The sequence below is a fragment of the Neovison vison genome, chromosome 6 (assembly GCF_020171115.1).
Source record: "Neovison vison isolate M4711 chromosome 6, ASM_NN_V1, whole genome shotgun sequence".
NCBI classification, from domain to species: Eukaryota; Metazoa; Chordata; class Mammalia; order Carnivora; family Mustelidae; genus Neogale; species Neogale vison.
This window is the reverse complement of record NC_058096.1, coordinates 207,183,719-207,205,758: the sequence shown is the minus strand read 5'-3', so window position 1 is coordinate 207,205,758 and position 22,040 is coordinate 207,183,719. Positions and strand designations below refer to the sequence as shown.

The window sequence follows — 22,040 nt, the reverse complement described above, 5'->3', positions numbered from 1 at the left end:
CTTTTTTTTTTCATATTCATGTTCCTGCTTAAATTCTCCATCTGTTTATGCATACAGCTCACCTTTTCCACCACATCCTTTCACAGATTAGTCTCCCATAGTCCCATTACCTGAGTCATCTCTGGCTCTGGTTGTTTTGACCCCTTTATCATTTGACAGTGGCTTGCTTCTCTTTTCTTCTTTTTGTTTCTAGGTATGGAATAAATGCCAGATATTGTGTGTAAAAGAATGGTAGAGATTTAAGTAAATAGTGTTGATGCCCAAAGATGGGCATGTCTTTTTTTCTGTGGGGTTGTCCATACAGGGACTGGGACAGTCAACTCAGCAGTACAGCTGAGTTCGAATTTTGCTTTTGCTCTAACTTCTTCAACGGCAAACAGCTGCTACCTTTTGATTCATGGGAAGCCTGGGATGCTAGAATGTTTTTCTCAGCATTTCTGAGTTCCACTTTCAGCAAGCCCTGTGTGCTTGAACCTCAGAGAAGGAGGATCTCTTCATGCTTTTCCCATTTTGCCAGCAGCAAACTGCTGTGGCTTAATCACAGAGAGACCCATGATGGGGGCAGTTTTTCTCATTTTTCCCAGTTCAGCGGCACTCGTAGATAGAGCTTGCAATCCTGAGTCTCAGGGTGGGGTTTCCTTCCTTTTTCCCTCGACAGGTATCAGAAATGATACCTTATAGTGGGGAAAAGGGCTTCCTGCCCCACCTGCCCAGGCAGGTGGCTTTGCTTTTACCCTCTCTCAGAGGCAGTTCATTTTTCCTGGCTGTGGGAACAGCAAGGTTTCCAGAAGCTTAAAGCTTTTGCTTTGAGTGAAAGAGGAGTCTGGGAAGTGGGTGTCGTTTTGTTCTGGTGCACCACGAACTGGGGTGCTCTCGGGTCTTGTGCTTTCGCCCCCAGTTTTTCTTGTGAGCACCCAGTTGAGGTTTGTGGAAAAGAGCGTGTGAATGGCCATAGACAACCCTTGTGTCTAGAGCTTTCTGAGATTCTGAACTGTCAGACTGGCTAAACTTTGCCTTTGTGAATTCATTAACATATGGCTGTCTCCTTTCCCATTTTTATGGCGCTGCCTCCCCCTCCAGGGCTCTGTGCTGTGTCTCTTGGAAGGGGCTTGTCGCCCTTTGGAATTCAATTTATCTGGCTGCCTTGTGACCTCAGCTCCCAGATGAGGCAAAAAAAATTGCGATTGTGCAGGTTATCTGCGTTTTTCTTGCTATTAAGATGTAAGGGGTGTCTTCATGTGACTTTGAGCACCCTAGGTGGCAACAGCTCTTTGAGAAGGATTTTGTAATGGGAAAGGAGGATTGATAAGTTTGACTACATAAAAATTAAGTTTAATGTTACTTTAACATCAGGTGTACGAAATTGCAAGCCACAGAGGATGAAAAGATATCTGCGACACATGACCTATAAAACAGCTCATAAATGTGATAGAAGATAGTCAAATAGAAAAACAGTCTAAAGGGTTAAGCAGATGCTTCACAAAAGTAGAAATGTAGATGACTAATAAACATATGGGGAGGGACGCAATCACTGATCACTAGAGAATGCCAATTAAAATCACAATTATATACCATTACATGCCTAAAGAATGGCTAGAATTGAAAATGTTAGAATCTGGGGCACCTGGGTGGCTCAGTGGGTTAAAGCCTCTGCCTTCGGCTCAGATCATGATCCCAGGGTCCTAATATAGAGTCCCGTATCGGGCTCTCTGCTCAGCAGGGAGCCTGCCTCCTCCTCTCTCTCTCTGCCTGCCTCTCTGCCTACTTGTGATCTCTGTCTGTCAAATAAATAAATAAAATATTAAAAAAAAAAGAAAATGTGAGAATCTCTCTCTCTCTCTCTCTCTCTCTCTTTTTTAAAGATTTTATTTATTTATTTATTTATTTGACAGAGAGAAATCACAAGTAGGCAGAGAGGCAGGGGTAAGTAGGCTCCCCGTTGAGCAGAGAGCCCAATGTGGGGCTCGATCCCAGGACCCTGAGATCATGACCTGAGCTGAAGGCAGAAGCTTAACCCACTGAGCCACCCAGGTGCCCCTTCTTTCTTTCTTTATTACTATTATTATTATTTTTTAAGATTTTAAGTAATTTCTATTCCTAACGTAGGGCTCTAAGTGCTGATGAGGAGGCGCAGCAAAAGCAACTCTCATCCGTTGTTGGTGGGAGCTGTTCATTGACTGAGCCACTTGGGACGTTATCTTGGAAAGGTTGAGACAGGCTGAATTACATCCTAGCAATTCTGCTCCTCGATACAGACCTCTGCACTGCACACAGTGTAGGTACAGGGCCGACCCTGGTGACTGACACATTTCTGCCTTTGGCTTTGATAAGCCCTTGGCCAAGGTGTTGCTGAGGCTGGTTGGCCATCAGATACTTCAGGGTGACTTTGCCTATCTTCTTTGCTCCCACGTACTTTGTGTAATCTCATGGTTACACACCCAGGAGGCATTATAACTTCCATGTTCAAACTGGCAGAGACCCTCACTTCCCCCAAAGCCTCTCACGTAACTGCGGGAGCCCCAGAGCTAGGGGAGAGGCTAAGAGGTCATTCTCAGCAGTGGTGGTATTCACACAACTCACTGCTTGCTTGACCAATAAAGTAGCCCTTATGCCCCTTTCCCTTGGGTTTGGAGGGTGGGTTGGTACAGCCCCTTCCACTTCTCAGAATATGTTCACGTACCTTGTATGAACATCATGACACTGGGAAGTAAGCGCCATCAGGCTGGGCTTTTGGTCCATTCTGTTCTTCACTTTATCCCTGGTGCCTAGGTAGTCCTGTGAAGAGGTAAGGATTTTTACAGATGAAGAACCTGAGGTTCCGAGAGTTCTTTTGACTCCCTCAATGGAGAGGCCTTCTAGCTCTGAGTCCAGTGTTAGGGCTGCTTTTTGGAGCCCAGACTAACCTTTCATTCCTATAAATTATATGAGAAAGGACAAGGGACTGTGTCTGTAGTGTGATGTCACACAGAGGAAAGGACACCGAAATAGAAGTTTAAAATCTGTTTTTTTTTTTAAGATTATTTATTTATTTGACAGGCAGAGATCACAAGTAGACAGAGAGGCAGGCAGAGAGAGAGGAGGAAGCAGGCTCCCTGCTGAGCAGAAAGCCCGATGTGGGGCTTGATCCCAGGACCCTGAGATCATGACCTGAGCCGAAGGCAGAGGCTTTAACCCACTGAACCACCCAGGCGCCCCTGGGTTGTTTTTTTTTTTTTAAATTTTATTTTTTTATTTGACAGAGAGAAAGATCACAAGTAGGCAGAGAGGTGGCAGAGAGAGGAGGAAGCAGGCTCCCCGCCAAGCAGAAAGCCCGATGCTGGGCTCGATTCCAGGACCCTGAGATCATGATCCGAGCCGAAGGCAGAGGCTTAACCCACCGAGCCACCCAGGTGCCCCTAAAGTCTGGGTTCTAATATTGTCACTGATGCTTTCCAGTCTTAAGACCCCAACTCCCGGCTCCGGTGAGCCTGTGAGAAGAGCACGGATGTGAAATGTATTCTAAATAGAAAGGTGTGTTCATGGCTGCGTCTCATCAGAAACAGATATTGAAGTCCTAACTCCCACTATCTGTAAGGATGGTCTCGTGTGGAGATAGGGTCTTTGCAGCTGTAATCAAGTTGAGAGGAGGTCCTACTGGATTAGGGTGGGCCTTCAACCCAGTGACTGGGGGTCCTTATAAGAAGGTCACAGAGACACAGACACAGGCAAAGGGAAGATGGCCATGTGAAGACAGAGGCAGAAAACTAGAGTGATGTAAGTATAAGCCAAAGAATGCTGGGGATTACTGGCAGCCCCCAGAAGCTGGGAAGAGATGAGGAATGATTTTTCCCCGGAGCAGGCAGAGGGAGCTTGGCCCTACTGACACTTTGAGTTTAGAACGGTGGCTTTCAGCACATTTCCGTTGTTTTAGCCATGGAGCCTGGGCTCATTTGTTATGGCAGCCCCGGGACACAAACACAGGTGTGGCGTATGTGTCAAGGAAATGCCTTGTGGAGACAGATGGCTCAGCACCGCATGGACACTTCTCCAAAGTGAAGTGATCCGTCAGTGCTGGAAGGCCCCCAGACAAATGAACTTTCTTCCATGATGCCTGTGTTTCCCACATTTTCGGTTTGTCCTTTCTTTAGAGAGGAGGACACAAAACGGGCTATGGAGTGGTGTGGAAAAAGCAGACAGAAGAGATCTGGGGAACGTCACCTGATAGTGCCAGGGTGCTGAAGAGGGACCTCTCAATCATAGGTAATCCCTGAGGGGCAGAGCTGAGGTCCCCAGAGAGGATGCTGGCTGGGCTCATGGAGCACGGTCACCGAGAGGCACCAACGCCCTGGCAGGAAAGAGGGCTAGCACAGAGAGACATCGATATATCTGATTCCAACATGGTGGCCTCCTCACAGGGCCAAAGACTCTTGGCAACATCTGGTAACTCCATAGGCCTGCATTGTCTCCTGCTCCCCTTCTGATCTGGGTTTTCCTATCCCTTCTGCATGTGTGGTGAAGATGGGATAGAGCCAAGGGCAGTGATCTGCATCCCATAATACTGTTGTGCGAAAAAAAAAAAAAAAAACAACACGATACTAACAAACCCTTAGGTCTGGATGGGATTTAGAACTTACAAAGTACTTTCACATACAATCCCTCTTGATTGGGCCTCCTTATGAAAGGAGTCAGAGGTGCCTAGCCATGAAAGACGGGTCTGTCCCCTGATTCAGAGAGTACAGGAAATCCTAAGTAAAACCATGCCAAACCCCCCCAAAGTGGATAAGCATCAGGTTAGGAAACCATAATACACACAGGCCGTAACCCAACATCCTAATTTGCAGCCCTATCCGATAGCAAAGAGCAGACTGAGCTCACAGAAGCAGCTGAATGTCATCTGGGCAAAAGTCCCAGGATGAAAACAGAGGACTTCTGTTGTTAGGAAATGGGAGACTAGGTAAATTTAGACCAACCCTTTCACTAAGGACACCAAAAGATGTACAAATATCTGAAAAGCATCAAAGAGATAACAAAATACTGCAGAATTACAAGGCTGACATCCCAGAGAGGACAGGAACTCAGACAGGAGAGCCCAGCATTCAGGGCCACTTCTTCCCCAGAGGCACTTACCCATTTGGAAGAGTGGGCTAGAACACTAAGTTGTGTTTCTGAATGTCTGGGGACTTGGGGGATGGGCAGCAGTGTTGGAGTACAGGGCCTACCAAAGGTGGAAAGCTGGTAAACCACGGCCTGTTTGGGGCTGTGGCCCCAGAGAATTGTGCCCTTAAAGGTAAGGATGAACCAAAAGCAAACCAGCTCTTGCATAGTCTGATAAGTCTACGGACTGGTTTCAGTGACCTGGGACTTTCCAACCTTGATCTGGAATAATAATAATGTGATTCCAGAATTCTAGTGCCCCTGGGCACTTGACAGAGGCAAACAAAAAAAACCCTCTCTAAAGGAAGAAATCATCCTAGGCAAAATATTTCAATAAATATAAATATTTCAATAAGTAAATAATGTATTTTATAAATACCATGTCCAGAACACACACACAAAAATAATGAGGCACTGGGGAAGACCGATCAGGGGGAACTAGCCAAAACCAAGGCAACAGAAACACGTTCACAGGAGTTCCATTTACTGGAATTATCACAGACTGAACACAAGCAAAGTTCTAGAAAACTCTTCCAGTAGTAATTCTGGCCATTTGTACTCCCTAATTTTCTCTTTAATCCATCCTCATTTATTGCCTGCATTTATGATCTCCATTCTGTTTGCATTCACCACTGTCTCCAGAGCTATCTTCTTAGAAAACAAATCTGACCTTGCCTTAGCCGTGTTTAATGGTATTCAAGGCCCTTTGCAATCTGTCCTAACTTGCCCTTTCCAACCTCATCACTCAGGACCCCTCCCTCTCACAGTTTCTGGTCATATGGCAAGACTTTTCCATGAATATCCTCCCTCTACCTGGAGCATCCTCTCTTCCCACGTTATCCTGAAAAACGCCTCCTCATCCTTCAAAGTCCAATTTAAAGCTCTTTCCTGGAAGCCTTTCTGAATTCGAAACTCTAACTCCCGGTTTTGTAAGATAATGTTGACACAATGTATTATATTTATTTTTTTAAAGATTTATTTATTTTTTTATTTGAGAGATAGAGAGAAAGAGAGAGAGAGATTGTGAACATAGGGTAGGAGGGGCAGAGGGAGAGCGAGAGGATCCCCAGCCAATCCCCTGCTGAGTGCAGAACCCCATTCGGGGCTCAATCCAGGACCCTGAAATTCAGACCTGAGCTGAAACCAAGAGTGGGATGCTCAACTGACTGATCCACTGAGGTGCCCCTATAATTATTTGTTTATAATTCTGTTTCTCAAGTACATTGTTAATTTCCTGAGGTTAGGGTTTGTTTTATTTATCCAGAGTTCCTGGCATTTAGCATCATGCTTGGCTAAGTGCTCAACATCTATTTATGAAAGAAGGGAAGGGTATTCTTTCTCTTTCTTCCTTCTTTTTTTTTTTTTTTAAAGTAAGCTCTATATCCCTAGTAGGGCTTGAATTCACAACCCTGAGATCAAGAGTCACATGTGCTACTGACTGGGCCAGCCAGGCACCCTGAGGAAAGGGTATTCTTTTTTTTTTTTTTCTTAAGATTTTATTTATTTATTTGTCAGAGAGAGAGATCACAAATAGGCAGAGAGGCAGGCAGAGAGAGGGGGAAGAAGGCTCCCTGCTGAGCAGAGAGCCCGATGCAGGGCTTGATCCCAGTACTCTGAGATCAAGACCTGAGCCAAAGGCAGAGGCTTAACCCACTGAGCCACCCAGGTGCCCCTAGAAAAGGGTATTCTTAATATATAAGGCACTACAGACTCATGAACTGAATCGTGTCACCCCAAAAGTCATATGTTGAAGTCCTAACCCCTAGTGTGACTGTATCTGGAGACAGGGTCTTCCTAATCCAATAGGACTGGGGTCCTTCTCAGAAGAGGAAGAGATACCAGAGACCTCTCTCTCTCTTCACATGTGCACAGAAAAAAGGCAAACAGCAAGAAGGTGGCTGTGTGCAAGCCAGGCAGAGATCCCCGTCAGAAACCAGCTCTGTTGGTACCTTGATCTTGGACATCCACCCAGCCTCCAAAACCATTAGAAAATAAATTTCTATTGTTGAAGCCACCTAGTCTGTGGTGTTTTTGTTACAGCAATCCAAGTGAAGCATAGAGCACCTCTGGGATTTCAAACATGTATAAATCAGAAGTTATTTATTCTTATTTCTTATTCGTATTAAGAATTCTTATTAAGAATTCAACACAGAGGGGCACCTGGGTGGCTCAGTGGGTTAAGCCTCTGCCTTCAGCTTGGGTCATGATCTCAGGGTCCTGGGATCGAGCCCCGCATCAGGCTCTCTGCTCAGCGGGGAGCCTGCTTCCTCCTCTCTCTCTCTGCCTGCCTCTCTGCCTACTTGTGATCTCTGTCTGTCAAATAAATAAATAAAACCTCTTTAAAAAAAAAAAAAGAACTCAACACAGACTGACAAGGATGGGTAGGGAGTGGACACAATGACTTTCAGAAAATGGCTTTTTAAAAAGTTTTATTTCAAGAACTTTGTTGTTTACTCTTATTTCAAAAAAAGGTGGGTCAAAGTACAAAAAAAAAAGTCAGTTGAAATAAAAGCGTAGGTTTAGAAATCACAGCAGCAGAAGCAATGTACAGACAGCACAGACAAAACAACCCAACGTATGCGGTTCTGTTCAGGATCTTTGCTTACTTTGTGTTTTCTCCCTCCTGTACAAAATACATCAAGGCATGCCATGAGACCAGAGAAAGAAAGCGTTTAACAAATGGTTACAAGAAATAGACTCTGTACAAGAGGAGGTCACGTTTCTTCCCCTGCCCCCCGCCCCCCATGCCCTCTCTTCTTGCTCTGCTTCAGGTGAGGTCATTCTGAAGACAGTTCACCTCCAAGTCCGCCTGGTCACCTTTGCCACCCTCGAGCTTGGGTGACATGGAGTTCTGGATGTTAAATGACTCCTCCTCTTTCAGGCAGGACTTGAGAGCTTCCTGGATTTTGTGGGGAGCACTGGGATCATCCTGGAAGAGGGAAAAGGGTGAGGGAGGGGCGGGAAGGAGACGGCGGATAGAGGGGGTCAAAGAACCACCCCAGGCTTTGGAGAGAAGAAAGAAAGGGACTCTAAGACTCGAAGGAACCAAACGGATGCCTTTGCAGCCGCTTTCTAGGAAGGTCACCCTGAAAACTACACGTCCTCTGACGAGAGGACAGAGGTGTGTGTGCCCCTTCCCGGCAGGGGTTCATCTACCAAGAGATGCTAACTTGAAAGGTGTTTCCTCAGCCCACGCCCGGGTGAGTCCCGCTGCCTCAACAGGCCTGTCGTCCCTCGTGTCGGATGGGGCTCGTGCTGCTGGTTCACCATCCGTTCCTGACGGGCACCGAGCCCTCCTGCCTACCTGGCTGTGTGTGTGGACCAGCTGCGGACCCGGACCTGAATGTGCTCGTCGCAGGAAACCCACAGCGGTCCACAGTCCCCCAGTTCTGCATTCTGGGCATTCTGAGCCATGCCCTGCTTTCCCACGGCTCTCTCCTTCAGGGCCGTCCGGGCCTTACAGGCACGCCTCATTTTCTTGGGCTTCGTAGACACCGCATTTTTTTTTTTTTTAATACAAATTGAAGGTCGGTGGTGACCCTGGGTTGAGCAAGTCTATCGGCATTGTTTTCCAACGCCGTTTGCTCATTTCCTGTCTCTGTGTCAAACTTTGATGATTCTCACAGTATCTTGAACTTTTTCATTATTATTGTTATGTGATCTGTGATCAGTCGTTATGACTTGCTGGAATTCCACTCAGATGATGGTTAGCATTCCTTAGCAAGAACATGGTTTTAAATGAAGGTACGTACACTGTTTTGTGGGTTGCTTACTACACTATAGTATAGTGTAAACCTGACTTCTGTATGCACCGCAAAACAACAACTTTCCTTTTATTCACTTAATTTTGCTATTTATTTATTGTGGTGGTCTGGAATGGGACCCACCGTATCTCGGAGATGGGCCTGTACACCCATGTGATCCGTGGGCCTCAGCTCTTTCTCAGGCACCCCAGAGAGCTACTGTGAGTGCTTGGAGGTCTGCTGATCCCAGGCCCGGGGGGTGAGAAGGGTCGGGAATGTTGCTCTCTGACCAGCTAGCTCAGACTTTTCTGACTTGTACCAGTTCTGAAATTGAAGGGAATCATCACGCTTTGGGAGCAGGGCCTACTCCATACAACTGAGGTGAGTTCTTGCCCATGCTGACTGCTACCAAGTTTGACCCATTATGGCACTGGGTTGGGGTAGTGACTGGCTGGAAAGAAAGCAGAGAAAGTCTCCAGGATCACACAGGACACTACAGGTATTCTAAAGGACTGTGTGCGTACAAAAATCACTGTCGCCTCTCCCTGTCCCCAGCCTCACTTGGCACTTTTCCAGAAGACTATCTTGAACCGAGCAGTATAGTAGAGTTTCAAAGACCTCAGGAATGATTTCCAGACCACAGGGGAACACATGTTCCCCATTCCCAATGCCACAAGGGCCAGAAGCAATGAACTTCATACGGTATTGAGGCAGATTTCAGGCCCTTGGCATTTTCTATTATTGCTGGGAGAGATTTAGAAAAAAAATGCCAATGACACACATATAGATGTAATGAGATGGAACGATCTCCCTGATATGTTAAGTATGTATATGCACTCACACACACACACACACACACACACACACAGGCTGTATGGAGAGGGAAGTGGGATGAGGAAGAACTGTACTTTTCATGCCGTGTACTTCCGTGTTGTCTGGTGAGAGACCATGGGCTCGGACGCTTGAGAGCTGTGCCTTTAAAGATCCCAGGCAGAGGAACGCCTGCGTGGCTCAGCTGGCTGGGCAGCTGCCTTTGGCTCAGGTCATGATCCCAGCGTCCTGGGATCGAGTCCCACATCAGGCTCCTTGCTTGGCAGGGAGCCTGCTTCTCCCTGTCTCTGCCTGCCACTCTGTCTGCCTGTGCTCTCTCTCCCTCTCTCTCTGACAAATAAATAAAATCTTTAAAAAAAAAAAAAAAAAAAAAAGATCCCAGGCAGAGCAGACTTTGCATCACAGCAAATCTGGAGTAAGACAGGATGGCCGGTACTTGCCAGGCCTCTTACAAAGACGGGACTCATTTTCATGTTGTTCAACACCACCTCCCTCTGACTGCCCCACCCACCGCCATCACACAGTCTTTGGGGGCAAACAGGCTTCATCTGAGGAAAAGTATATTTAGGGGGCACCTGGGTGGCTCAGTGGGTTAAAGCCTCTGCCTTCAGCTCAGGTCATGATCCCAGGGTCCTGGGATCGAGCCCCTCATCGGGCTCTCTGCTCCGTGATGAGCCTGCTTCCTCCTTTCTCTCTGCCTGCCTCTCTGCCTACTTGTAATCTCTGTCTGTCAAATAAATAAACAAAATTTAAAAAAAAAAAAAGAAAAAGAAAAGTATATTTAGGGGTGCCTACAGACATGGGCATCAAAGCTGTGAGGCCATGAAGGTGGGGGCCCAAATTAAGCGTGGCTCCTGGGATCTAGACAGATGAGAAAATGGACTTCTGGGCCAACAGGTAGGATAAGTATATTCTAAAAAATAAGGAATACAGGTATGCAAACAATGCTATTAGACAAGCTAAGTACTTCCAACAAACAGGGCAGGTGAGGGAGTGTCTGAACCAAGACAGAGCTGTACTAGCCCAAGTGTCTCCGCCAGAACTGGATCCTAGCAAGCCTAGGGTTGCTGATTCCTCAGCAGAAGGCCCATCTGCCTTTGAAGTGCCAGAAATCCCTCAGGGCAAGGGAGCTGGCCCTCTAGTTGGCCTAAGTCCTGGGAACTGCTCCGTGTTCCCCTTCCTGGCATTCCACCCCAGCCAAATGGGTATCCCTCAGGCCAGGAGTGGTGTGGGCTCAGGCCTGGAGTCCCACTTGTCCAGACACAAACCTCCCTCAGCAGGGGGCACGAAAGAAATAGAGCCTCGGAAGGAAGAAAGACTGAAATGGGGAGGGAGTGCAGAGAAGCACTAAGGGACACCACAGAGATGCGCTAGTAAGGAATAAACTGAAATCCTGGAAGGCCTGGGGAATCTTGGGAAGACCGTGTCATATCCGTGACATTCCGTGGACAGCACGGCTGTGAGATCCCACGGGGCGGCGCGCGGCATTGGCCTGTGGATTTCAGGTGACACTAGCCACGCTGCGCTTCCCACACACTGGCCATTGCTCCTGGAGAACTCGCAGGTCTCCATAGCACAGGCAGAGGAGAACAGGCTCTCCCTTCCCTCCCGATGCTCCTTCCAGGGCCTGGCTGTTTGGCTGCACGCAGGCTCACGGGCTCACGCAGCCACCGGCTCGCCTGCTGCAGAGCCCCGGTGAGGAGTAAGTAGCGCTGGGCGACTGCAGGTGGGGAAGGAAGCGCCCCACAGGGCTCCGCTTCGAACTAAAGTGGCAACTGTCTGAACCGTCGTGCCCACAAGGTCTTGAATACGATCAAGTCTGACTTGCAGGCTGGGTGGAGAGAATGAAGAGCCGAAGGGAGGAGATCCCGGGGTACACACCCTCCTGGACAGGAGAGTCAGCCCCTCTCACACTCAGAGCTTTGGCAGAGAGGAAAGGATGTCCCCTGGGGCACAAGTGGAGCGCAAGAGGCCAGGCTGACACAACCTGCAAGATCCAGGAGGGGCGGGAGACCCCCAGGGCCTCATCTTGCCCCTCCACTGAGGGATGTCCTGAGCACTACCCCGACTGCCCCTTCTCAGGTCCTTCTCAGGCGGAGTCCCCCATGGTGGACCAGCCCGTGCTCTGCTCCAGTTTTAAGCCTTGTGGTATTCTGAACTCAAGGTCAGTGGGAGCCTTACTGGACAAATGCCGTACCTTCTACAAAGTCAGGTCGGCCAAGGAAACCTCGGTATTGGTTCATGCCACCGAGACCTTCAAGAGGAGCTATTTCCTTCCCCTCCCTTTCCGGGAAGAGGAAAGTTGTCTGTCTACGCCTGGGATGCCAGAACAAGGGGCGCATCAGAAACTTTCCTAAGGACCCTTGCCCTCTGGACAAGGAATACCCTGCCTGCAGAAGCCACCGTACAGGTCTGGCGGGCTGCCCCACGTGTACAGTGGAATCAGGAACCACCACACAGGTCTGGCAGGTGACCTCACACGTACAGTGGAACCAGGAACCACCACACAGGTCTGGTGGGCTGCCCCACACATACAGTGGAACCAGAAGGCCCCGCTAGGCCATCTTTTGCCAGCATTCCACAAATGGCGACCACACATGTACCACCGTGTGGGGCCGAACAAGGTAGGGATGGAGTGTATGGAGACGAGGGAGGCTCTTCCTGCCCTCAAGGTGCCTATCTCAAGGGCTGGTTAAAGTGCTTATCAATCTGAACGTTTATAAGACATCTGGCGTCCTGGGTTATTAGATGGTCTTGAACGTATTAGTATCTCGGTGCATACCCAGTAAAATCGTATCTGCTTCTCTACCCTTTGTATCAAAGACTTTAACAAATTATCCTAAACTAACCTCTTCGATTTCTTCTTTAAAGTCGACCCCTTTCCTCCTTCTCCACCAGGCCAAGTTCTTCCCTGGGGTTTGGTGAACAAGGTCACGTTTACTGTTATTCTCTCTTTCCCTTCCTGGGGCTGCACCATCCCCATCTATCAGAGGAAAACAGTGGTCTAGTTCCGTGCTGTCCCCACAGCAGCACAAGCCGCTCTTCCGCAAGCTTCCCAGCCGCAGGCAGCTTGTGAGTCTGAGTTTCGCCCCCTTATCCGTGTTATCGATGCCTTCGCCGTGTGGTACGGGGCCTGTGTCACATGCCGAAGTCCCGGGTTCGGATGTGACGTGATCTGGAGCTTGGGCGGTTTCTGCTTTATTTATGAGATTTTCTCTCACAGTACCCAGTACTTTCTTTACCGGTTAGTGTGGTCCAGAAGACACACTAGAAGGCCAGGATCTTTAGAAACTGCTTGACTGGGACCTTCTCTTAAGTCTCAACTGATACTCACGAGCCCCTCCTCCCAAGAACAGAATTTATCCCTAGACTTACTATTACACCAGTGCTCTGTGCCCCCCGCAGCTTTAACCAGCGTAAATATGCCTCCCTGGACAGTGTAAAGGACACTGGTCCAGCCATCCCGAAGAGCAACCGCCATACACTTCAGTGATCACGAGGACATCCCCTCACGATGAAAACAGTCTTTCTCCTCCATACAGAGAGCAGAAAGACCCTGGGAAGGAAAAATCGGACTTCTAAAGTGTAGATAAAGCCAAAAATCCCAAGTCATCCTGGAAAAAAGATCTTTGGTACCCCCTAGAGCTGCCTGTCAAGGAAGCGGCCGTCCCTGTCCTAGTCCCACGTCGACACCCAAACTGGTCTCCCCACGCTCACCTCCAGAGCTGGGAGGAGCCGTCCCCAGCTCGGAAGTAGCCCAAAGACAAGGGCAGTGGCCTGGGCAGGGCCTCTGGATAAGGGAGAGGGTGGGAAAGACGAATCACAGGCGACAGACAAGTCATCACGGGGAGCCAAGGTGCAGGCATGTGCAGGGGGGAAAGGAGGTACAGGGACTGTGGCCAAGTTTCCTTACGTTTGGGTGAGAGCCTTCGGCAATGGTGGAGAGGGAGAAGTTATCGTTGTGGAGCTCCGACGGGGTCCGGAATTTGCTGGTTGGGACGGAACAGAGCAGGGAAAACGTGAGTGCGACGATCACGGCCAAGCCTGCCCAAAGCGTCGCGGGTCAAACGCTTATTTCATCAGACACCGCGGACCGTAATAAGGAGGGCCATTATTCGATGCACCGCGGAGGAAAAAAAAAAAAAACTTCTGTCCCTTAAAAGCGTGACCCAGGAACTTTCTTATCACCTAGAGTTTTTAATTGTAGACTGGAAGTGGCTCACGGAGACTTCAGATAAAGCACTGACAACGATATGAACAGCTCTGGCCAGGACCGTGACTGCCAGGCGGTTACAACCGCATCGTGACTGCCATCTGGCCAACCGTGATGATAAGATGCCAGTGATTGTGAGACGCAGTCCAGTTTCAGAGACGCTAATATGTGTGTGTGTGTGTGGGGGGGGATGCGCATCTCAGAGGCAGCACACCGCAGCAGTATCTGTCGCACACGGAGGATGTGGAGCGTGAGCCCCAAAGCAAGCAAGCACACGCGGGAAGTGAGGGTGACATGCTGGGAGCTGACGGTGCTCCGGGGGCCAGGCTCTGTGCAGAACACAAAGCCTTTTGATGGAGGAAGGCCTAGAACGTGGTACTGTCTCTGGCCACCCCTCTTGCTTCTCCACTGCCCTGCCAGCTGCTCCTTCTCTCCCCTGGCCTCCTCAGCAGCTACCCTGGTAGGTGGCCGCAGCATGGCCCTCTCCTCCCCCTGCCACCCAGGGTCCTGGCTGATGAGGACATGCACGGATCCGGCCCGCCTCAGTGCACAGGCACAATGGAGAGGCCCCTGCAGCGCCGGGACGGGTCACTGAAAGGCTCCCGGCGGCCGCCCGCATCTGCACAGTGCAGGAGTTTACCCAGCAAAGGAGCAACAGATGGCCTTTTGTCCTTTTCCCAGGATCCCAGGGAAAGTACTTCAGGAGCATTCTCTGGAGGGAGTCTCGGGTCAGTGGGGGAGGGGAGTCAGGGGGCAACAGGTCGAGAGGGGGGGATAGTTCTGCATCAACTGTCTCTCAGGCCCCCAGGAAGCTGAACCGCAACCTCCTCCTTTTGTGACTCCCGTGACACTTCAGAGCATTCCTTACTTTGCTCAGGGACAGAGTGACTCTCTCACAGTGCGTAAGGCCACGGCCAAGTGTGCAAGGCCTGGACTCAGAGGGAAACACGTGTGGATCTCACATGCACACAGAAGTCACTCCTGTGCTAAGAGAAATGCCGGAAGGAGACTCGATTCCCATCTGGCCCTGAAAATCCACCACAGAGGAAGCCTAGCCTAGGCCCCTCCACCCCCAAAACTCTACTTAGGAGAGAGATCAAGAGGACTTCCCTAAATCCCTTGCACTTCTGTCTGGACCAGGCGCCGACAAGCTGGGCACGGCGACGCGCTGCCCAAGCCCTTCTCTCCAGCGTTCAGTCAGGAGGAGTCGGGCCCGGGAGACGGCAGGTCTGAGGGAGCTGGGGTTACTCCTCGCACTTCGTGAGCGAGATCCTCACGCTGGCCGTGGCTGGCAAAGAGCCAGGGAGCAGGTGCAGTCCACTGTGGGAGGACTGAGCGCAGTAACGTACATGGGGGACCACGGCCAGGAGGGTGCCGGGTGTCTTTTCCTTAAGCGCCCTCTGTCACGGGGCAGAGGACACTGGGCACGGCACCAGACGGTGTGCCCCAGGGGCTCAGACCCTGCCACAATGCCAGCATGTTCCGTGCAGGAAGGCATCAACCTGGGGGAGCCTCTGGGATGGACAACACAACTAGGGAGGCACAGCAGGTGCCAGGAACCCCCATGGCCAGATCCCCGGGGTCAGATGGCGGGGGCAGCCGCAGGGGCGGGGTGGGGCTGGCGGACTCAGACTCACTTGGTCCTTCGCAGCTTGGTGTTCTCCGTCTTGAGCAGATAGAGCTTCTTGGCGAAGAACACAGTCATCATGAAGAGCAGGAGCAGGACGAGGGCGGCTGAGCCGACGGCCACGCACATCACCTGGAAGTCGGTGATGATGGACTCGCAGCGCATCCCCTTGTGCCAGATGTAGTCCTGCGTGTTGCACCTGGGGGCAGTGACAGAGTGAGACTGAGCGGACGGGCCGGCAGCCATGGCAAGGGCCTGGCCCCTTCGCCCCGCATTCACCTCAGCAGCCCGTTCCCGTGAGGGTCTAGAACAACTGGGGTGGAGGTTCTGCGTGACCACCCCACGCAGTGGGCAGGACAGCAATGGGGTCCAGGACATAAATGAGACAACCAGAGTGCCGAGGGACGGAGTGAACAGGTCACTCACGTGACTGTTAAGGGACTGTGTGGAAGGGGGGTGGGAACCCTGGTTTTCTACCTCGCAGCCTCAAGGAGGACAATCATAGGATTCTCTCAGCATCCCCTGCCCTTGGCTCTGGGTGAAAAACAAGATTAATGGGACCTCAGGCTGCAAAAGTAGTCAACCCACTCTACCCGGGAAAACCTCTCCTGGTGTTCTGCAGTCCCGTCTAGTTCACGAGGCTCCCCAGACGCTGAAATAGAAGGAAGTGACAGACAAGGACGAACACAAAGATGGATGTGTAGTCTCCTCCTCTCTCTGCAGCCCCCCAAATTCTGCCCCTAAAGCTTCCTGTCCTATTACCATGAGAACGGTCTGAAAACACAGTGAGAATCAACCCTCTGGGTGGGTTTCAGTCCTTTTGTTGAGTGACTTTCTCTTGCCCTTGGGGACATTCCCAGGCTCCAACTCTTCCAATGACATTGCTGTTTCCATGGGAACCAGGCTGCTTCAAAGAGGAAAGATGTGGAAGGATACAGAGGCAGGCAAAGGAGGGAGGACATGAACCTCAGGGTGAATGACAGACAAGAGAAAGGGGTCCAGAAAAGGGGAAATTATACCTCGCCTCGGAGAATTGACTACTCCACGCCCAAAATAGTGCGCAGAGACATGACTAACAGGAAAGTCTTTCTTTTCCAACGGACGCTCTGCAGTCCTGGGAGGCTATCTGTCTGAGCGCAGTGAGCAAAGACGATCCCACTAACCCATGGTTCTAGAAAAGTTCTGCCATCGCTCTGCTCATTTCCCTGCAGTGGGTCAGGGTGACAGAGACAAAGGCGTGCTGCAGTCTGCAACGGAGGGCTCGGCAGTCTCCTGTGAGTGGAATGCAAAACAGTTTCTGAGCCACAGCCGAGCCTGGGCATGCACAGCCTGAGGAGGGATCTTTGGGAGGGAGGACCGAGTGTGCCCCCGGGAGGGAAAGTGAGCAAGGGGAGCTGGTGGGGGGACTTGTGGAAAAGCCCTCTGAAGCGGGACCCACTGGAGGATCCCCGGTCAGCACAGCCAGGCAGCTTACTGAGGACAAGCTTGCTTTCTCACTTGGGAGTCCCTAGAGCTCCAGGAGTTTCTGGGAACTTTGCTAGCTCTCCAGAGGCATCATGGGCTCTCCATTTCATGCGGTGATGGCAAGACTACTTTGAAGGTGAAAAGCCCAGGCCTCCAGCAGGATGAAAGACAATGATTTCACACAGAGATTTCAGAGCTCCCAGGGTAAATCCCACTAAGCATCACTATCATCCCACTAACCAAAGCTTGAGGAGCAAAATCACAGGGTTCCCACATACTTCTGGTAGCCCTTAGCCAACTAGCAAGGTACTATTGCCATAATGTCTTGATGACAGATCCTTCTTTTAGCAATGACTGGACAACTCCAATCAGAACCTGTGGACACATTCTATATGACTGACCTTAATCATTTCATGATTGCTTATAGGAAAGAAGGAACTGGAAGTCAGCTTTAATGCCAAAGGCACAACATTTACACTTTCTATATATTATTATTCTATCGGAACATCAAGACCTGTAGAATTTGAATTCTTCACATACCTCCAAAAAGACCAAGAAAAAGAAACATCAGGAATGACACTTAGAGAAACACCTAGATTCCAGAAATGTTCCTCCTAGGACCAACAGAAACAAGTCCCAGAGCAATCTGGGGGTCCTACCCCACTTCCAGGGTCTGTAAAGGACGGAGACAAGCAAACTACCCAGATCACTGCTGACTTGGGATTCTTCCAGAATAAGCCAGTGAGCTCTCCAGCAGGTTAATGACCTTGCCACGAGGGCGGGTGTATGATGTATTCCTGATGAGGCATGGGATGCTGGCTGCAGACGACGTCCTTAGAGACACTAAACTCTCTGGGTCTTTAAAACATTCTGCGCTGGAGGACAAAGATCAAGTAGAAAGGGAAAAGCCACTACCCAAAGTCAAGGAACCCCATATCTGCTATGCCAGGAAAAATACTCTGCCTCACTTGACCTACTTAAGTGGCTCCTCTTGGGGTCTGCTCCTCACTGTGACTCTGTACATCCACCCCCTACAAGTGCCCTGTGGGTAGACAGAGTCCACCTCCTACCACACATGTGTCTCATAGGGCATGCTCAGAGGCCTTCTTTCCTCCAGAGCAGGCTTATAAGCCTACTCTTTGTGCTACTGTAGCCAAACCTCTCCAATGGGACCCCTTGAGCCAGTAAAGGCTGCTTTCCAAAACCCTCAGAGAAGTCCTTTCATTTTGCCTTTATAGTTTAGTGCTTTGGTATAGGGCACACACTTGGAGGAAATACAAAATCTTACTTCTGGGGAGTCTCTCCTAGTGATGTCACAGGAAGTACATTTAAGAAGTAACTTCCTGTGGAAGATATCACGTGAACATCTCTTGACCTGGGAATCCCAGGAGCCTCTTGGCTTGGCAACTCACTACCTCTTGGAAGTTGTGCCCATCATGTCCTCCTCTTTGCTGAGTAGGCCTCACATTTATAAGTCCCTGTGCACCTGCCTGCCACACCCTTACCTGCAGAAGGCCCCTATGTTCTCCACCAGGTAGCACTGGCCGCCATTGTGACAGTAACTTGGGAAGAGGTCGCACACTGACCGGCAGGAGCCATTATGCCGCACAAAGCCGCTGCGGCACTCGGTGCCATTCTCGCTTGGGGCCAGGTCCCTGCCTGGCTCTCCTGGGCGGGGCCTGAGGGCGATGCTGCTGCCAGGGACCATCCCCAGAGTATGCTGTGGGGGGACGGCATGCCACCGACTGGTGGGCTGGCCAGTCCCGGGCCCCAGACCAGGCTTCTCAGTGGGCACCAGAAGGTCACTTTCATCTTCCAGGTCTCCACCTCCTGCTGCATCCTTGTCATCCTCCTCTTCCTCCTCCTCTTCCTCCAAGTCATCATAGAAGGATGTAGTGGGGTAGAAGTCAGATTCATCAAAGGGGGTGAAGTCATCATATAAGTCAAGCAGGCTCCAGGAAGGGGTCTCTCCCCCACTATCGGGGTGGTGCTCTGAGGTTCCTGGCGACCCTGGGAAGCTCTCCAGGTCGGCGCCACGGCCCTCACCATCCAATCCTTCGAAGTAGTCGATGTCAATTATATCTGACGCTGGCTGGGGCTCCACTGTGCCCTGAACGGGGAATGTGGGCTCTGGCCCATGTGGGTCATGTGTGCTGCCTCCCAGGTTCAGCCAAACCTCTAAGGGGCTCTCCTTGGGGAGTTCGGGGCCTGGGCTCAGCTTGTTGTCAGGAGTGGGGGAGGGTGGTCCGCTTGCTTCTGTAGCCTCAGGGGTAACAGTGGGCATCGATGACTGTCCCAGGGCCTCCTCAGGAGCCGAGGGCGTGGCTGGAAGGGCCTGGGTGTCGCCGCTGCCCGCCTCTGCGGTCACTCCACCCAGGCCCGGGCTGTCGGCCTCCAGCCAGGCGGTGCCGGTTACTGCCGCGGACGCCTCCAGTGCCTCCTCTGGCCCGGCCCCAGGCCCCACCACAGCCGGCTGGCCGCCAGGTGCAGTCCATGAGGTCTCCTCCTCCCCAGCAGCTGGTGGGCCGGCCTTCTCCCGCGTGCTGTTGGCACGCGGCTCCCACTCCAGGACGCTTTTCACCTGCTCTTCGGCCTCGACGGCGCTGCCCGCCTCACGCGCTGTGGGCGGGAGGGAGGGGGCACGACGTCAGGGCCCCGCCCCCCGCTGCGGCTCGCTCTCCCGGCCTCCTCGCCCACCCGAAGACGCCAGGACCAGGTTTCCCAAAGCCACGCCCCACCGTCTAGGCCACGCCCCCAAGGGAACACACCCGGTCCGACGTTTCCCGCTCAGGCCCCGCCCCACAGGCGTTCTGCCCCGCCCCCGACAAGGCCCGTAGTGTAAACGGGGCAGCCCCCACCTTCGGCCCCAGGCAGAGGTTTGACCCTCAGGACTCCACCCCACCGCCAGACCCCGCCCTGAAGTCGCACCCTCAAGGCCCCGCCCCACTCCAGGCCCCGCCCTAAGGTCGCATCCTCAGGGCCCCATCACCTCCAGGTCCCGCCTCGAAGTCGCACCCTCACGCCCCGCCCACTCAGGCCCCTCCCCCCAGCCGGCACCTCTGCCCGCCCACCCACCCGGGTCCGGGCCGACCCCCACCCCTCGGCCTCCTTCAAGTACCTCACCTCCTCGCGCGCCCCTTCCCCCGCCCCCGTCGCGAGCAGGGCGCTGCCCCGCCCCCTTGCCATAGCTCGCGAACTCCGCCTGTACCCGAGGCCAGCGGGACCCTGGCCCAGGGTGAGGTGCGAGAGTCACTGGGGTCCCGGTCGCAGTGGGTACCTACCCGGCGCGGCCCCGGCGGCGAGGACCAGCGTGGCCCCCAGAAGCAGCAGCAGCAGCGGCGGCGGCCCCCGGCCCGGGCCCCCGCCCCCGGCTCGGCCCATGGCGCGAAGCGCCGACCGCTGTCCACGGTCTGCCCGGCTGGCTGCGCCCTCGGCTCGCCGGCCGCCGCGCCTCCCGCCCGCGCTGCGGCCGTCTCAGCCCACGGTGGGCAGCGCGAGAAGCCGCATGCCGCCGCCGCCGACCGCCGCTGTCCCCGGCGCGCCGCGCCTCCCCGCCTCCCGCGCCGCCGCTGCCGCGCTCAGCGCCGCCCCCACCCCGCCCGCCGCGCCCGCCCCGCCGCACGTAGCTCTGACGCTTGCCCTGCTCGGTCCGCCTGCCGTGGACAGACAGACCCCCGGCTCTGGACGCCGAGACAAACGGACGTGGAGTAGCGCGGGTGGGTGCGGAGCACAGCGCCGCGCGTGGCGTTAGCCGACAGGTGCACGGGCGGGAGAGCTGCGGGGCGGGCCAGCCCTCCAAGGGGAGGGCTGGTACGGGCTCTCCCCCACCTGCGAGGAACCCACCCGCCACGCGGCGAGCACGGAGGCGGGGGCCCAGACACCCGCAACTTCGGGGCGGGGCTCGGGAGGGCCGCAGGGGGCGGAAGCCCGAGCTCGCGCTGTGGAAATGAGCCGAGTCCGGGGCGCACGGAGCCTCTCGCATTTCTGCGCCAATGCCGTGTTCGGGGCGGGGAAGGGTCTCGGGGACGTCTGCGGGTGCCCACGGGGGCGGGGCAGGCGCCGGCAGCGCCAGGCAAGGGGGCGAAGCCGACCGCCCAGGCTCTAATCGGATCAGACCTAATCCGTCCACAGCCAAAGCTCAGACCTCGCACAGCCAGGCCCTCCACAACGCATCCCAGGGGCAGGGGGCAAGACCCTTCTGAGACTACAGCTACTCCCGCCTTTCTTCTCGTCTCCTCGGGGTAGCCCAGGCAGCGCCCTTTAATCCTGGCCCCTTCCTCCCAGGATCCATCACCACCACCCTCCCAACACACATGTGTCCCAGACCAGCAAACTCAAGGTCCTGGGCTGACCCAAGGAGCCAAGATCGCAGCCTAGGGACGCGCGGGCTGCAGGAGCGGTGTTAGACTAGTGTGCGGGCTGACCGAAGCTCGGTGTTCAGCCAGGGACCCCTCATCCCCGGAGACATGCTTGGTGGGGAGTTGTGACCTAGTCCTGGTAGCTTATCCCGCAAAGCAACCACCCACCTCCCGGTGTGTTATTGACCCAAATGACATTCGGGGTCACCACCTCAGATGGGACAACCGTGGTATTTGAGAGACACTCCCATTTCTGTCTCTAGGGAGCCACATAGGTAACCAAGTTGGAGTATCTACCTCCTCATGTCCTAGTGCGTGTTTCTGGATGGCGTTCCCTTGGTTCAAGGCGTTCCCTTGGTTCACAGACATCCTGTGACAGCAGCCTCTTAGGCAGGCTGGTGTTCCCTGCCCTCCAAGTCTGCCTGGAAAACGGGCTCAGAAAGCTTGGTTCCATTACCTGTCCCTTCTGCGAAGCCTTCCCAGCCTCCCGGTGATATCGCCTGTCTACAGCAATTCCCCACTGGACTGTGGAGCACACTGAGTGCACAGGACCAGGCGCTGGGAGGTTCCGGAAGGGCGGCAGAAGCAAACATGCACCAGTGACAACCAGATACTCCCACCACAGAACGTGGGTCTGGAGCTTCCTGCAAAGGGGCTGACTTCGTGAGGTT

At 52.8% G+C, this 22,040-nt stretch overlaps 1 protein-coding gene across 1 annotated transcript; it reads right to left on the bottom strand.

Moving 5' to 3' along the window:
* Positions 1 to 7,549: 7,549 nt before the first annotated feature.
* On the bottom strand, positions 7,550 to 20,407 carry CSPG5 (chondroitin sulfate proteoglycan 5). Its single transcript, XM_044253686.1, has 5 exons — positions 20,293 to 20,407; positions 18,517 to 19,630; positions 15,558 to 15,746; positions 13,621 to 13,696; positions 7,550 to 8,062 (listed from the first exon to the last, which is right to left on the bottom strand). The coding sequence occupies exons 1-5, from the start codon at positions 20,390 to 20,392 to the stop codon at positions 7,901 to 7,903; spliced, it is 1,641 nt and encodes a 546-aa protein (XP_044109621.1). The 5' UTR covers positions 20,393 to 20,407; the 3' UTR covers positions 7,550 to 7,900.
* Positions 20,408 to 22,040: the final 1,633 nt, after the last annotated feature.